The sequence below is a fragment of the Anser cygnoides genome, chromosome 19 (genome assembly GCF_040182565.1).
Source record: "Anser cygnoides isolate HZ-2024a breed goose chromosome 19, Taihu_goose_T2T_genome, whole genome shotgun sequence".
Lineage (NCBI taxonomy): Eukaryota > Metazoa > Chordata > Aves > Anseriformes > Anatidae > Anser > Anser cygnoides.
Genome location: NC_089891.1, coordinates 3659918 through 3676985, shown reverse-complemented (window position 1 = coordinate 3676985; position 17068 = coordinate 3659918). Strand labels below are relative to the sequence as shown.

General features: G+C 36.6%; 1 protein-coding gene across 4 annotated transcripts in view; it reads left to right on the top strand.

Annotated features, from left to right (window-relative positions):
- Positions 1-17068, top strand: part of TBCD (tubulin folding cofactor D) — a 126925-nt gene that overhangs the window by 61502 nt on the left and 48355 nt on the right. For all 4 annotated transcript variants that reach the window (XR_010825866.1, XM_048075898.2, XM_066980140.1 and 1 more), the window contains 6 exons: positions 1751-1808; positions 7024-7053; positions 10511-10596; positions 14484-14564; positions 15297-15370; positions 15978-16095. Coding sequence is in view for 3 of the 4 variants with exons in the window: in XM_048075898.2 (XP_047931855.2) it covers positions 1751-1808; positions 7024-7053; positions 10511-10596; positions 14484-14564; positions 15297-15370; positions 15978-16095 (447 nt within the window). In the remaining variant the exon portion in view is untranslated. The remainder of the gene's footprint in view (positions 1-1750; positions 1809-7023; positions 7054-10510; positions 10597-14483; positions 14565-15296; positions 15371-15977; positions 16096-17068) is intronic.

The following is a 17068-nucleotide window of genomic DNA, read 5'->3' as shown; positions in this document are numbered from 1 at the left end:
TTTTCAGTACCACTGGAGACAAAACAATGACCTGGAAGAATTTCAATCTGACCCAGCAAAGCTCTTCTGAAATACTCTGCAACACTTAACGTCAGGCTACCTTTGACATAGTATGGGCAGCACTTTGCTTGCTGAGCTTCCCGGCTTGATGAGTTTTTTGGTTTTGTTTACTCAGAATAGAACAATATTGAACTTTTGCATAACAGACAAAATCATGTTTTATCATATAGTCCATATAATTGGAAACGTCCAGCAGAAATTTTCTTCTTTTTGCTTTCCAGGATAATTTCTAGCCAGTTCTTTAGTTTTGAGTGTTCTATAATTAAAATGAAATCCTTCCGAAATGTTCCTATAAAAAGATTTTTAAGTTTCTCTGTATGCCAGAGAAGCAGATTAACGTATGAAGATGATGTTCGACCCAGCACTCTTTCTACAATTAGCCATGTAAGCTTCTTCCTAATGGAATGCCGCATAAACATTTGCTCTTCCAGTTGCTATCACATGGATGACCTCGTTTTGTCTTGTAATCGCTTGATGCCTTTGTAGCAGGGAGAGGAATTGTTCACGCAAGTAGCAATAAGAAAGGATTTACTGTCTTTAGAACAATTTTTACATCTCTGTAGTAAAATGTTACACTTATTGGGTTTTATTTTCTATTTCATTCTTTCTTTCTGTCTCTTGTTTCCCTTAATGGAGGTAACCACTACTGCCTCTGTAAATTCAGTTTATGCATTTCAGTGAATTTTAAGAACATAGTTCCTGCCCTGTAAGGAAACTGATAGCCATTACCCAGGGAAGTTTGATATTATCAGTGTAATTAATATCTTTACGCTAAAGCAAAGCTATATTGGAATTACTTTTCAGCCAGTATTTATTTCCTGTTTTGCCTGGAGTCAATAAATAACGTAATGAAGAGTTTCAGAGTTTGAAAGGAATAATTTTCTGCTTAAATGATTCTCCTGAAGTGATATTTATTTGTCACTGAAGTTAATTGAATGCTGGAGGTGGATTTCTAAAGCTGTAGACTTCATGTCTTGGGATGTATTCTCTCTGTTGTGTTCTGTGGCAGGTTTTTAAATGTGGTTCTGTTGCAGTAGAAAGAATTGAACTGTGGAGGGTTGTCAGATTTCATTCACAAAATAATATTTTTGTATAATCACACCTGTATATCTACAGGTCACCTTTTCAAAAACTTCTTTGCAATTTATCCTAAAGTGTCACTTATTAAACAGAATTTGCATACTGTTTACTGTTTTTTTGTTACTTAAATCATGTGATCATGCTTGTACAGATAGCTGAAAGCTTCCGTTGCTTAACTTTTAGTTTTGCTTAAGCCTTACCTAAGACTTACTGTGTATTTGGCTATTGAGAAACTGTATTTCCAAGTTTTAATTTAAAGTTGCACTGTCTCGCATTTGAGATGTTAGATATGTCCAAGTTTATACTCGTGCTATATCTAAAATATAAAACCTTTCCACGTAGTTAAATGTATTTGTATATTCCTTAAACTGTTTTGCTGTACTAGGATGGCAGTTGTCTGTTTATGCCATGGAAAAGTCCACAGCAAACTGCAGAAACAAGAAAGTATGTGGTTGTTTCAACACAAATTCTAGTTTAGAATTATATTAAAAAAAAAAAAGCTAGTTAGAGAATATTTTGAATGTTTTGCTTGGAATCCTAAATAATGAAATGACATTGCATGTTTCTTCTTGTATTTTTGGTACTTATAATCAATATTTTATTTCCTCAGTGCGTTGGTTATTGCTGCAGTATTTGATCGTGATGTTAATTGCAGAAGAGCTGCTTCTGTAAGTTACCACATCCTAGCCTGTGTTTGTTATTTTTTGGTTTTGTTTTTTAATTTCATAATTTGTAGCATGCTCATCTGAGACTACAGTTATAAGCAATATATGTGTGTGTAGTGAGCAGAAAAGTGTTTTCTTTAAATCCTTCGAATTATGATGTGAATTTAGATTCTAAATTATATGATCCATGGTTTCATATCTTGATTTATGGACAGTTTACAATAAAGTCTGCTGTATTTTTGTCATGTTGGATAACATAAAGTATTTAAGAAAGAGTTACTTGGTGTTTTCTAGTCATAGTGTGACAAAAGGTTTAGTAATATACAGACTCTGTATCTTAAGAAAGTCACCAAGGTGGTATGTTTTGTGAGGTTATACTTCTGTGATTGTTTATCCACTGTTGCTGCATCTATAAAGATGCAGTAAGCTGCAAAATTCTAGAATAATCTTTCTCCTTCAAACTAAACTTCAAAATATTTTCTGTTATTTTACAGAACTCTTTCCACAGGACGGGGAATTTTGTTAAAGAAAGTGATACACCTGTTAGGCAGATAACATTATCTCGTTAATAGGACTGAAACCAAAGTGAAATCACTGTGTAGAAAATACTTGTGCTGTTGAAAACTGAAAAAAAATGCATAATTCTTCTCAAGAGAAAGGGATTATTGGAAGATAGGTTATAGTTGAGAGGATGAAAGAAGTAACATCTCATCCTTGAAGATGTAAGTCAGTGTTGTATGTATTGCATTAGCTTTCTAAAGAAAAAAAGTAAAAAGAAAAATTGTCTGCATAACAGATTAAAAAAAAAAAAACAACACAACTCAAATTGAAAAAAAGAACCCGGTAACTGTACTAATAGCTGCTCCTATGAAGCAAACACAAGGTCAAACAATGCCTGTCAAAGGCACAGGTGTCCATATTCCTAAAAAACAAACTTCCCTATGAATTCCTTTCTAAAAAAAAAAATAAAAAATCAGGGATACCTGGACAGCATCCTTATTTTTGATATTTGATAGTCACACCCCTGCTCGAGAGTTTAAGTTGTTGAATGAAGGAGCAGCACAGTTGCTAGGGAAATGAGTCAGTTCTTGTGTAATCATATCAGGAATCATCTTGTCTAAATAGGTTAAAACCAAAGCATGGAAGCTAAGATGCTGTAGGTCGCTGAGCATAATGTACAACTGAAGAGTAACAGTAGTGCTACTTCCCCCCAGGCTTCAACTCCTAAATTATAGAAACTGTAGAATTTACCATTCTTGGCTAGTTTAAGTCACTTTATTCAAATAAAATCCTCAGAGAAAAACAAAGGTAGCTTTGCCTTCCCTAAGAACCGTGCAAGCCATAAAGGAATGTAGAATAATAGAATCACGGAATAACCTGAGTTAGAAGGGGCCCACAAGGACCATCGAGTCCTCCTCCTGGCTCCACACAGGACTACCCAGAAACCAACCCCTGTGTCTGAGAGCGTTGTCCAAACGTTTGAACTCTGTCAGGTTTGGTGCTGTGACCACTGCCCTGGGGAGCCTGTCCCAGTGCCTGACTACCTCTGGATGCAGAACCTATTCCTACCCCTAGCCTGACCCTCCCCTGTCCCAGCTCCATGCCGTTCCCTCAGGTCCTGTCGCTGTCCCCAGAGAGCAGAGCTCAGCGCCTGCCCCTCCGCTCCCCTCGTGAGGGAGCTGCAAGCTGCCATGAGGCCTCCCCTCGGCCTGCTCTGCTCTGAGCTGAACAAACCCAGGGACCTCAGCCGCTCCTCATGCATCTTCTGCTCTAGACCCTTCACCGTCTTCGTAGCCCTCCTTTGGATGCTCTCTAATTAGTTTTATGTCCTTATATTGTAGTGCCCAAAACTACACACAAGATTCAAGGTGAGGCCGCACCAGCACAGAGCAGTGTAATAGAGTAGATGGTAAAAAGTAAATTACTGTATTTGCTCTATAGGAATTGTAGGAGTCAGTGGGTAATGTGTATAAAGAAGATACTTTTAACATGATTCCCACTGCAGGAGTACTGCTTACCTTTAGTTGCAGTAGTCTTCATTATGATTCTATGCTTAAACATAAACTGATAGTTTGACCATGAAATATGGTGCTAAACCAGATACATTTACTAATGCTATAAGCTTAATGAAGATTGTGCTTATATTTCAAGTAAGTACAACATCCTACAGACATTTTTTCACTTTCTTCTTGTAGTTTAAGCCAGGATATCAAGCATTCTGTAATTTGATTATCTCCAGTCAATAAGTTTTTTTTTTCTTTTTTTTTTTTTTTTTTTCCCTGTTAGTACATTATAATTTAGAGCTGTCAAAGTTTGGAAGTTTGGGATTGTTTTGATGGATAGTTAACTCAGCTCTGGTGAGGCTGCACCTCGAGTACTGTGTTCAGTTTTGGGCCCCTTGCCACAAGAAGGACGTCGAGGTGCTTGAGAGAGTCCAGAGAAGGGCGACGAGGCTGGTGAGGGGTCTGGAGAACAAGTCTTACGAGGAGTGGCTGAGGGAGCTGGGATTGTTCAGCCTGGAGAAGAGGAGGCTCAGGGGTGACCTTATCGCTCTCTACAGGTACTTTAAAGGAGGCTGTAGTGAGGTAGGGGTTGGTCTATTCTCCCACGTGCCTGGTGACAGGACGAGGGGGAATGGGCTAAAGTTGCGCAAGGGGAGGTTTAGGTTGGATGTTAGGAGGAATTTCTTTACTGAAAGGGTTGTTAGGCATTGGAATAGGCTGCCCAGGGAAGTGGTTGAGTCACCATCCCTGGAGGTCTTTAAGAGACGTTTAGATGTTGAGCTTAGTGACATGGTTTAGTGTAGGACTTGTTAGTGTTAGGTCAGAGGTTGGACTGGGTGATCTTGGAGGTCTCTTCCAACCTAGACGATTCTGTGTGTGATAGTTATGAAAGTATTAAAATCTCTTTACTGATTTTAGAAAGTCAGGCAAAGAAATATTTTGTTTGCCAGGCATTACTACAATTTTGAAGAAAAATACCTGGGAGCCCTAATTATTCCCAATCATTACTACAGTTAAATGCATGTTTAAATAAACAACATGTTTTACTAGATTTTCCATCTATTACAATATGCGATGTATTATAATGTGGAGCGCCAATAAAACACAATAGCATATAGAGATATTTTGAACCCCGAGGTTAGGGAGAATAAAACAAGACTGTTCTTTTGAAGCTCTAAACGCATTCTGAGCTGACTTTTGCAACTCTTTCATGAATAATCATTATAAAGAATGATCACATGAATAAGAGACCTTGGATAGGGCTGTATTCTGTTCTGACATGTTAAAGAGAGGGTTTTCTTTAGACATGGTTGGTTGATACTTTTTAAAATCATGACTTATACAATGTTTTAGTACTTCTTCAATTTTTGTGGGAACAAATAGAACTTTTTTAAGGGCTACTAAATTGAAATTGATATTAGCATTGCCTTATAAATATTTATCTGGTTTTATAAGCAGTGGTGAAAGTTGTATTTTTTTATAGATAAACTATGCAATTAGGTGTAACCCAACATCTAAATTAGATGTTTAAAATAAGTCAGATGATGTGAACTATTTCTGCCATGCTGCTGGACTTGTATCTTCTACACCTTTATGATCGTCTTTCTAAATGAGTTAGAAAATGAAATGGTGATTCAGCACTGGAATTTTAAAATTCCTGTATTAAGTAAAAAACTTGGTGAAATCTTTATGAACAGTACTTGTTTTCCTTCTATGTTGTATATAGGCCCCTATAGATCTTTTCCAATGATTTTGCCACAGTATATCTTAGGCCTAGGCCTACAGATGTATTGCGAGTAGAATAAAACTTTCACTGTGCTGAGACCAGAATTACATTCTTTGGATAGCAAAGTTTCTGGTCTTAACAACAACAACAGAAAAACAAACAAACAAACAAACCCACCTTTTTACATTTGTATCAGTAATGCACATTTGAGCAGTAGCTTTTTTAAAGAAATTAAAGTACAATGATGATAAAGTCCAGGACATTGCTGCAGCTCGCGTTCCTGTTCTGGAAGGCTGCTTTACATGTTGCCCAAGGGTGTATCTACGCTTCAGTTGCTGCGGAGGATAGCCTCTACCTGAGGTAATCCTAAACCAGCTAGCTTGGGGGCAGTGCTGGCAGCATGGCTACGACACCACACCGCACAAACTAAGGTGGGCTCCTAAACCTGCCTGCAAGGTGGATAAGCAGCTGAGAGTTGGCCTGTGTTGGGTGTCCTGAGATGGATGCACTGTGAGCAGGAGCTGAGCTAGCCTGGGCAAGTCTACAGGAACTGCAGTCATTATCCTAAGCAGACGTAACCTCAGAAGTGCAGTGGGAGACTGGCTTCATTAGGCCTTGCTTCACCCGTGTTCTGAGTGCTTGCTCCATATGTAGAATATGATACCTTGGTGAGCTTAACCTTTTGTTTTTACAGGTGGATTACTATGTGTATTGTATTTATGTAGGAAATACAGAAACTCTTGTCTGTTGAAGTTCTTGTGACATTTTCAGTAGCGATTGGGACTTCAACATTCCCCTTATAATCATAAGTACTTATGATTATATTTTCTTTTGAGAAAAAATAAAATGGAGACTTTTTTGAGAGAAATTTCAAGGCCTAGTAAGGAGTATGGAGTAGATTTTATTCTATATACAGTACAGGTAGAGAGATTAACTTTATGGTCATATTGCAGTTTGAAAGATTTTTAGTTTCTTTCATTGAAAACACGAGAAACATACATGAATTTTGCCTTCAGGTTTTGTAACTTTACTGTTTCAGTGTGGTTTCAAATTGTATGTTTCAAATACTTGTTCTTGATATTTGTCTGAAGTTTTCACTGAACAAAATCAGACTTGGCCTACTATAAACCAGTGATGTTGCAGTAGTCAGGCAAAAGCAAACTGTCTCAATTTCTGTTGTCTCCAAGTATTGACTTTCAACTCTAGTGCAAAGCCTTGTGTCAGTACTCAGAAGCACTCTTCTGGGTGTGACTAGTTTAATAAACTTGCATTCTTAAACTGCTGTCATGCAACATACAGCTTTAAGAACACTAGAGCACAGAGACGCAGAAACAAAAAAGCCCTGTGGGCTTGTTCTATTAACAAAGCTTACTTTATTTAAAAAAGAAAAGCCATGGGTCATTTATATTGTTGTGTGTTTTGAATTCATCTGGTGTTTATCAAAAAGCAAACCTGACTCGTTTTGGTATGTTTGTTCTCTGTTCTTCAGGCTGCCTTCCAGGAGAATGTTGGGAGACAGGTATGGTAACTTTCCTGAATCTTCATTCATGAGTGTGCTCTGGAGATGAGTGTAAACGTGTAGTACCTCAAATCAAAATTAGATGCTGTGGCTTCAGAGAAGATGAGTAGGAGAATGTTACAAAATATGTATTTTAACTACCAGAAAGCAGGTTCTTGTGCGATATTTTCCCGAGATATGAGTTTTATTTTAGTACTCTGGTTTTGGAAGAAGATGGGCTATCTGGTAATTGTAAGTCATTTGGAAAAGCAAAATTCGCAGCCATTCTACACCTTCCAAGCTGCAATGCTCTTAAAGCAGGAAAAGCACAAGTGTGGGTTATTCTTTTGTTCCACTGGCATTCCAGTTTTAAAAAAGTGGAAGAGCTGAAGTGTGCTGCACAATCTTTGCTGTGGTTTGGTGATAAGACAATGAGCTAGGCTTAAGATTCTTAAACCCAGCATTTGGGTTTTGCTTGCTGTATTGTAATGCTACCATCTAGAAGCTCTGGAGAAATACATTAATTTTAGAGGAATCTAAATTTTTTGAAAAAAGTATTGTGGTAGGTTCCTATGTAATTTAGCAACATTTACGTTGTTAAAAAGCTCTAAGAACTTTTGATTTGCAACCTTGCTGGAGAAGCAAAGAGGATAAGAACTTCGATTTCAAAGTTTCCTTGTTTCTCCTCAGGAATTAATAAAGCTGAAAATACAACTTATAGGGTGGAAAATGATTCAGCTAGTGAATTCTTCTGACAAAGCAAGGCATGTAGATTTAAGAGCGTGGTTCAAGCAAATTTTGATTTCAATAAGACGTTCTTTAAGGCATCTTTGTTAAAATGCTATGTCTAGCTTTCCCAGATATCATTCCTGAAGATCTCTGTTACGAGCCAGGATATTATTCCTTTAAAGCTATGGTTATTAAGCAATGTGTCCTGAAGTAATGTGTGTATTTCTAGATAGAATGAGGTTAATAGCAGAGAAAGGGTGCTAGAAGACCGGGAGGAAGAGGGTAGGTATTTTTGGTGACCTGACCCAACTAGGTCTGTGATAAGTAGAAGCCAGCCTGATTCTTCCCTGGGTCTATAGTTACTGCTCAAAGAGGTTAGTCATCACAAAACTACTCATCCTGATTCCACATCATGAGGCACTGAATGGAGTAAACACCTTACTCTGCCTTCAGTTCCAGGAGAGACAGGGCTCCTGGGTGCTGTAGGCTTAGAAATGCTTTCATGTAGGAAAAGTTCTGTGGAGCTTTTTTTTTTTTTTTTTTTTTTTTTTTTTTGACTTTTTCAGAGTTAGTTTACAACCAGAAATTAACAATACTGCTTTGACACAATTCATGTTTTTTGATGCTGATTGAACACACAATTTCAGCATCTATGTTGGACTGCTAAGGAGGAGTTAGTAGTAAGATAATTAAGTTATGGCATGAAGAGCAGTATCAGTCTCCCAGCTAGTTCCTGTAGAAGTTCAGAAGTTTTTATTTGCTGAACTATTCCCTACTGCCTAGGAAAATGATTACTTAATCAGTGGATACACCCTCTATAGTCCTTTACCTGGATGTAAGGTGTTGAAAGAGTCACCCTTTCTCTGAATTGGAAGGAGCTAAAACGTACTCTCCGTCTGAAGTAACAATGGTGATATGAAATATGCGGAGAAAAAAGTTGACCTTGCTTACTTCCTTGTTCCTGCCTGCTTCACCTTTGCAATGCAACGTGACCTAAATCTGAGAACTTGCTTTTATGGCCTCAGAAGAACAAGCCTTGTAAATTACATTTCATGTAAGTGAAAACACTTGACAATTTTGCAGAATATATATATATAGTTAGCATAAACATTGGCAAAAGCCCATACTTCTAATAAGATGAACTTTTGTATTGGAGAAGTAAGTTTCAAGTATTTTGACAGAATGGAAGTCGTGACCTCTGAAGCCATGACCTCTGTACGCATGAACTTGATTTTAGGAATTTTCTTGTCTCACTGACACGCACTGTGGGACTCTGACCTGCGATGAGACTGCATGAAACTGGCACACAGTCCAGTTATAAAGAGCATGGTCCAAGTACAAGCTAGAATTGAAATTGATTAGCTGTTATTTTTCCTTATATATGATATTATATATTCTTACATATTTTACATTTCTTACACGTTTCATTGTATGTCATCTTGTTTGGCTACAAATCATGGTTAGGTATTTCTCATGTGAATTTTTTTCCCAAATTGGTGTTTCATGAGGCTTTTCGAGAATGCATTCATTTCATCTTTGAGTTATTAGGGCTTGCAGGTAGTCTCTTGTATGAGCCATACATATTCTGTCTGCTCCTTTTGGTTCAATCAGCTTACAGGCCTTGGTTTTTGGACAGTTGGCAGTATGCTACCCAGCAAAAGACCTCTGCAGCAGCTGACACCTTCCCACTGCTTGTGCTGTATGCTTCTTTAATTATTCAGGCTTAGATGTAAAGATATTTTTTACTATTTTTGCATGGCTGTATCCTAATGTGGAAGGGATGAGTGAACTGTAAACAAACAAAACTGTATCATATCCAGAACCTGTACTTCCACATAGCCTTATTGCTTAAATATCATATGATTGTCCCTTTTGTAAGTAAGCATAGTGTCTTTGAGTTGGCTGTTTTCCATTTGCACTTAATTATGGCTTGTGGAGGCTATGCTGCCTCCTCCATTCCAAAACACAGCCAGGCTGCGTAGTACTATATTAAGTCAGTTATAGCCAATCAAAATTCTGAATATCTGACGTTTTATTATATTATTGATGTTTTAAAAGACAAATTTTAGGTGGTGATTACATATTTAGGATTATAATTAATTTTCTGAAACCATGATTTTTTGAGCATTGATGTCAGAAGCATCATACTTCTTAAGGATTCAACATGTCAGGCTTTGCTAGGAGCCAGTGCTCTTTTTAAAAACAAACAAACAATTCTTTAGTTCATTAACAAAGAAATCATAAAATATATGTATAAGTAGGAACATAAAAGTATATGAGCTCCCATTTATTCTACATGTGATGCATTTTTTCATGCCCAATTCCTAATTTTACACTTCAGAAAACTTGCAACAGAAGCTCATTCCTTTGCATAATCCAAAAAACACGTTTACATTTATTTAAACTTTTTAGAGATTTTTTTTTTGTGCATGCATAACGCAATCAACAAATATATACGTGGCTATGACTTGAAGGTGTTAAAATAGCTACTGCATAGTTTATTACCTGCTGCTGTTTACTTTGCTTATCATTGACTCACAAGTGAAGCTAGACATTTTGCTGCTTCTGTATAATATCCTTTATCTCTTTAGCGCAAGTGATTTTACTATAAATTAGAAATTAAATTGTATTTTTTCAGTGGTTGTACAGTAGTAGGTGATTATTTTCAATACATTGTCTATTCAGAAAATACTTTACATTTTTAAAATATTATTTTCTGTTTTTTTCCTCTTCTCTACAATGTTTGTAGGGCACTTTTCCGCATGGCATAGACATTTTAACTGCAGCTGATTATTTTGCTGTTGGTAACAGAGTTAACTGTTATCTGACTATCAGGTAAGTTGGTTTTTTTTATGCTTTCCTAAACATAAAGGACCTCTTTTATTTAATGAAATATTTGTTTGATTGTTTGACCTTACAGTAAACATAAACAATAATCATAAATAATAAAATACAACAAACGTAATAAATATAAACAATATTATGTTTATTGTTGTTGTTTTTCTAATAGATGAAAACTTGTTTTTTCTTCTTTCTGCATCAAACTGCTAATTACACATAAAACATGGTGAAAATGCGACCAGGATGTTCCTCCAACTTGTCTACGTGATCTATTACTTTATAGATGCACTGAAACTGGAGGAAGCAGCCAAGAGGCATTATTTGTGGGTGTCACAAAACTGTCTAGGCTGGTTAAGCTTAGATAAGATTAGGGAATTCTGAAGAGCTGGAGCAAATGGAGAGGCTGTTATGCCGGCAGTTAGACTCTGATATGGGTAAAAAAAAAAAAAATAAACTAATGTCCATTTAAAATAAAAAGTACTTTGCACAAGTTGTTGAATTTGTAGACCCTTAATTTGAGTGCTTATATTTTTCATAGAAAGCTCAGTGAAACTCTAACCACAGTGTGCAGCAGTTCTGAAAAACCAAACTGATCACTGCATTATGGAGTCTGCACAGAATGTCATGGGAAATACCGATGCTGGTGTGGTGCTATTATAAATCAGTGGCTTTTCTTGGAATACCATGCTCTGTTCTGGTCAGCTATCTGAAAGTACAATAAAGCTGAAGTAAGGGGAATTCAAAGGCAAGCTGGCTGCACAGGATGACTAAAACGAACAAAAGATTGCACTTCCTCATGAAAAGATGAAAAAGGCTGAGGGCTGGGTTCTAACTTTAGTTAGATGTCTAAGACAGACAGTCTAGTCTAGTTGTCTGGCCTCTCTCTGTAGTCAATGCAAAGAGACAGGCACCTACAGAAAGTGATTCAGACCATTTAAAGATACATAAGATAAATTGCCCTATGGACTTGCATGGTGCTCTGAGAAGCCAACAGGTTAGAAAAGTTCGAAGAGATTAGATTCTTGGGGAATAGAAACAGCAAAGAAAAAGGCTTATGCTTCTTTATCAGCTTTGTAACTTCCAAGGAACATTTTTCAAAGATAAATTGAACTGAATGCCTGTCTCTCCTTGAGTATTTTTCACTCATTTGGCCACCACCATATTGTCCCTTTGGTGCATAATCGTTCCGGTCTGTGCATATCTTCACCTTTTACCTACTGTCTTTCCTCTATGGTCCACACCCTCCTCCTACACTCTTCCTCTGAGCTCCCGCCTACTGAGCCGAGATGGGGAAATGCAGGCGCCTGGTATTCGCTGCTGCCCTGGATTGGTAGACCGTCAATGGAATTTTTGGAAGTCTGGCTTTCTATACTAGTGAAAAATTGAATATACTCAAGATTGGCACACACATTTTTTATTCTCTCTTTTTAGTTTGAAAGCTAATTATGTTCTCCTTACTTCTTGAGAGCTGTGATAATTTTTCTCTCAAATGTTCATTTATTACTCCTTTCATTGTGATTTCCAGAGGTTTTGTTGGAGTGTTACTTACCTGAGTGAAAATATTTGAAGGTTGATTTTTTTTTTTTACTTCTTGTGCTTTCTTTAAGTTATGCAACAGAAAGAATAAATTTGCAAATTCTTCATAAATAATCTTATACAGTTAGTAGCATGATTCCCTGAAACCATGTTCAGTGTTATTAATCAAGCTCTTCTTTGTAAATTATTTGTCATCTAATACATTATATTACTTGTTAAAATCTTCACCACTTTGCTTTTTGAGCAGGATGTAATTATTTGGGTCGATACTTAATTATTTCCTTATTTTTGTCTGAGTAACATCAAAGCAAAGTGCATAAGCATATATTTGGCTGCACAGAAAACATGTATCATTATGATGTGGTAGGTAGAATGAACCTTTCTGATCGGTATGCCTTAAGGTGGTGTAATTGTTTATGTAGCTGGAAAAAGCTACTTGAGGTTCATATTGCAGATCTAGAATCTTTAGCTCTCTCTCTCCCACCCAGATAAATAAAATCCTGGTACACTGTTTTAACAGCGTGTTGCTGCTATATGAAAGGACACTGTGCAGGTGTGAAAGTCTGCGCTAGGGAATCTGCTTTGAGCAGCAAAAGCTCCATAAATATGTGTCAGTTTCTACAGTTGAATATTTTTTTGGTTAATAAATGATTTATGATACTGCTTCTCTACAAGAATATAGGTTTTTAGATATATGTGCTATGTATGTGTGTGTATATCGTTGCTTATCCTTCTAAATCCAGATGTTTTTATGCAAATTTCGTATGCTAGCTGTCCTTTGGAAACTTTTTGCTGAATGTTCTTTGAAAGATTCAGCTCAAATCTGTTAATCTATTTCTGAGGATGAGCATGGAGGAAGCCTATGTCCTATTTTGTATGAACTGGGAGCAAAGAGACTGATTTCAGGAGTTCTGGGCTGTGTAAAAGTAGAGTTAAGAAAGAAACTTCTTAATCTAAATAAAGAGCAACATTATCAGGAAGGCTAGAATTGTATAAAAGCCTACTTGTATAAAATACTCTGTAGGGGTCAAAACCTGAGGGCTCCAGGTAAAGACAGTTATCAAGTAAAAGTGGAAATGAGAGTGGGCTATTGACACAGTCCAAAAGATCCACCTTTAGCTGTGCAACTAAGTTCAGAGTAAAATGGCTTGGAAGAATGGTGGGTGCTAAAACTAAGATCCAAAAAGCTATCGTGAAGAGAAGAGTTTAGCTATGTCAGAGGGAATTTGCGTGTTCTCCCAGAACAGGGAAGGGAACAACAGAGCAATGAATTTTACTATTTCTCTGCTGGCATCAACAATCCGTCAATCCAGCTGGCAGCCTGCCTGTAATCCCCCTCCAGGGCTAGTAGCAGTAGCAGATGGTACTTCTGTGTTGTGTTCAAATGACTGAGGTTGTGCTGTGGATTTAAGGATTCCAATTCTTCTGATGAATTGTGTAGATATCAGTGCGTTAACATACAACAGCATTTAGTTTTTACTTTTTCTTTTCTCATTATACGCATGTATATTAATGGAACACTGTTATGGTTGCAAGGGTAATCACTCAAAAGATATGAAAAGGTGACATCCATGTGTCCTTAATTTTGTCCTTTTGTGTGTGCCATTTTGACACAAACACATTCTACTGGTTGTTTAGCTTTCCAAGATTATTTAACGTACATCAGATGCACTTAAAAAAAACATTTCACTTGACTTCTGTTGACCTTAGCTTTCAATAGTTGATGCTTCTGAAGATTGGAAAGCAAGTATGTCTGTAAAGTCAGGTAATTATGCAGACTGCCTAGCTAATTACTTCTGGTGTTCCCTCGCATCTTAGGTCTTGACTTTGCAGCATTAATGTTTTTGTCATAATTGACTTTTTGTATGTTTATTTTTTAAAAAGAACAAATCAAAACCATTATTCAATTTTGGAATACTGTCTCTGGGAACATAAAACACATTTCTGTAACTTAAATTTAGTGTGCAGTGTGTATTACACATTAACACATTTCTGCAATCTAAAATTACTACTACATGTATACACTTCCCCATTTTGTAGAATGTAGCAATGGGAACTGACTATTTATTTTTTGCTTTTCGTTGCTGTCAGGCTTTTTGTTTGTATCGCAGTTTTTACCGAGAATGTGAAAGACTTTTGCAAAAGTGATTTAAATTTTTGACAGTACTTGTAAAATATTTACTATTGTTTATTTCACTCAGCTGCATCTCATTAAGGAGAAGGCATGGTTAAGTAATTTTTTGGTTGCTTTAAAACTAGAGGATTTTAATCTTTGGAGTAGCTTGTGTTAAAATGCACACACCTGTTGATTCTCTATTCTATCATATAGATCTTTCTCTTTTCAGTGTGTATATTGCTGGTTTTCCTGAGTATACACAACCAATGATCGATCATTTAGTTAACATGAAGATTAACCACTGGGATAGGTAAGTTCATAAAGTCTAATTATATTAACATCCAGGAATTGGCTTTTCTGCATGTGATGCTTATGTTACTTAAAACAGAGTTTGTAACACTGTTTGACTGAAGGGAAATAGGCAAGTAGTAGCTGACGTCATCCATGCCTTCTAGCATATTGTCACTTAAAATGTGCTTATGAATTCTGACCTCAATCTGTTAATAGATTAATAAAACACATTTATATGGTATATAGTATATGTGAGTGGTAAACACCAGCACTATACAATTATCGTAATTAAAGTAGATTTCATGCATGGAGATAGAGCTTAGTCATATTCAATGTTCATGAAGATTAAAACATGTACATATAACACAAATGAGATTATATCAGTGCTGATAATAGTTTGCATCACGAGAAATAATAATAGTTTACTGTAGTGTCCCTGCCAATGTATAGAATGAGCCCTCAGGTTCTACCATCCACACTTATGTTTTTCTTTGTCTCTTTCAGCAATAAGGTCTATTCATATAGCTAAAAGCTAGCTGTAGGCTGTCTCTTTGGCCCGTTGTTTTGTTTTGGTGGCTTTTTTTAAGGGGGGAAGGTTAGGATGGACAGAGAATACTACGTTCTTTAATGTTGCTAGGGTCTTTATTCTGGTTGTGGACAGGAGTCCCTTCCTGACCTTGTTTTTTTTAATACATTACTTCTACTAAATTGCTAACAAGAAAACTCCAAAAATGCTTTTTTACATCTTCAGTGTTATTCGAGAACTTTCAACTAAGGCTCTGCATAACCTTACTCCACGGGCTCCTGAATACATGGCAAATGTGGGTAGGTAACTCGTAACAGGTTCTGCATAGAATCTGTTTTGTCTTGTCCAGTCTGGCATCTTCAGAAGAATTTCTTTCTGATTGTTGTGTATGTAATCAAATGTTTCTTGAATGAATTCACAGTCCTTTGCTCGGCCCACTCAGGGTGCCGAGGATGTACTAGCTGCTTTCTATTAGGCCTGAAAGACAGCAGCTGAAACCCAGGTTACAGATCTTACCTAGACTCCCTAGAGAGGGTTAGAAAGGTGACAGTGGCATGGAAGTGGCAGTTTACATTGAAGTAAAATTCCATGGAGGTGGCTACAAGCCTCATTTTCTCCACCACTCAGCCAACCCAATGCCAATGTTTTTTATTTACGCAAAACAGGGAAGCTAGGTTGTGAGCACAAAGTTTCTAGGCGTGATTTAGCATGCTTTTGTTATAACACTTTGTCAGAATTTACTTGTGTTTTTAAAACTTGTTTTTCACATAATGATGAGGATATATTGGCCTGACTTTCCAGAAATGGTTTTCAAATGTTATTTCTAGGCTGACATGTTTACATTTAGAACTGCGATCTGTCAGTATGCTCTGTTTTAAAAAAAAATAATTATTTAATCTCTTTCAGTTTTGCCAAGACTGCTACCTTTATCAGTGGGCACAGATCTGCACACACGCCATGGGGCAATTCTTGCCTGTGCTGAGATCACCCATGCACTGTGTAAACTAGCAGAAGAGAATAATAGGTATAAATGCTAGATTATCTTGACTATAAATTTTCCTTTCATGTCTGATATATTGAAAGCCTCCTCAGTATAATTATGGAAATCGCATTTTACTGAACTTCTCTTCCATCGAATTTTTGTATGGTTATCAGTCTTGTCAAGCCTTCACATTTTATTTGGTGATGTTACGCTTAAGTCTAAAATCATCTTGGAAAGTGAGAGCATTTATTGCCTTATCTGGAGAATTCAAAGATACCGTTTAAGTATAGATTAACCCATCCCTGAACTACCAGCCCTTCCCCTGCAGTATTTTGTCTTCCTGGTGAGGGAACAGTCTTTCATGTTCAGTGTTAGAGAAACAGCTTGTTGATTCTGATTGATTTAAATAGCATTGTTGAATGGAAGGGATGTGTAAACACACACGCACGAATTACAGTTGAGATATATCCAGAATAATTGACAAAATTATTTGGCAGCGTCTTTGCATTAGTGTTGTAAAGAAATGAGTGACTTACCTTTTTTTTCCCATGAATCATTTATGAATAATGTTTGGAAGTCATTATTGCAGAACTAGAATTTGGAATCTACATTAGTGGTAGAATTTTATACTAGCTTGACTTAAATAGGGATGAGCAGGTGTTTAAGATCAAGGCAGTGGATGATAAGACCCCAAAATGCAAACTTTACTGAAAATAAATATGGTTCTGCAACAGTCATGGATATGTATTTCTTCAATGTGTGTGTGTGTATATATATATATATATATATATTATAATGGACTTTATGTCCTTTTTCACACAAAAGTTGGATAATTACTCTGATTAACCTTTTTTTATTTTACTTCTGAAAACATTCTAATGCATTCATACAAATATATCTAAAATGGTGACATTTAATAAATTCAATGTCATTGTACGAGCTAAATATACTGAGAGGAATTCAGATGAAAGGTATGAAGTATATACTGTTTTTTTATGACTTCGGTGAGAAATAG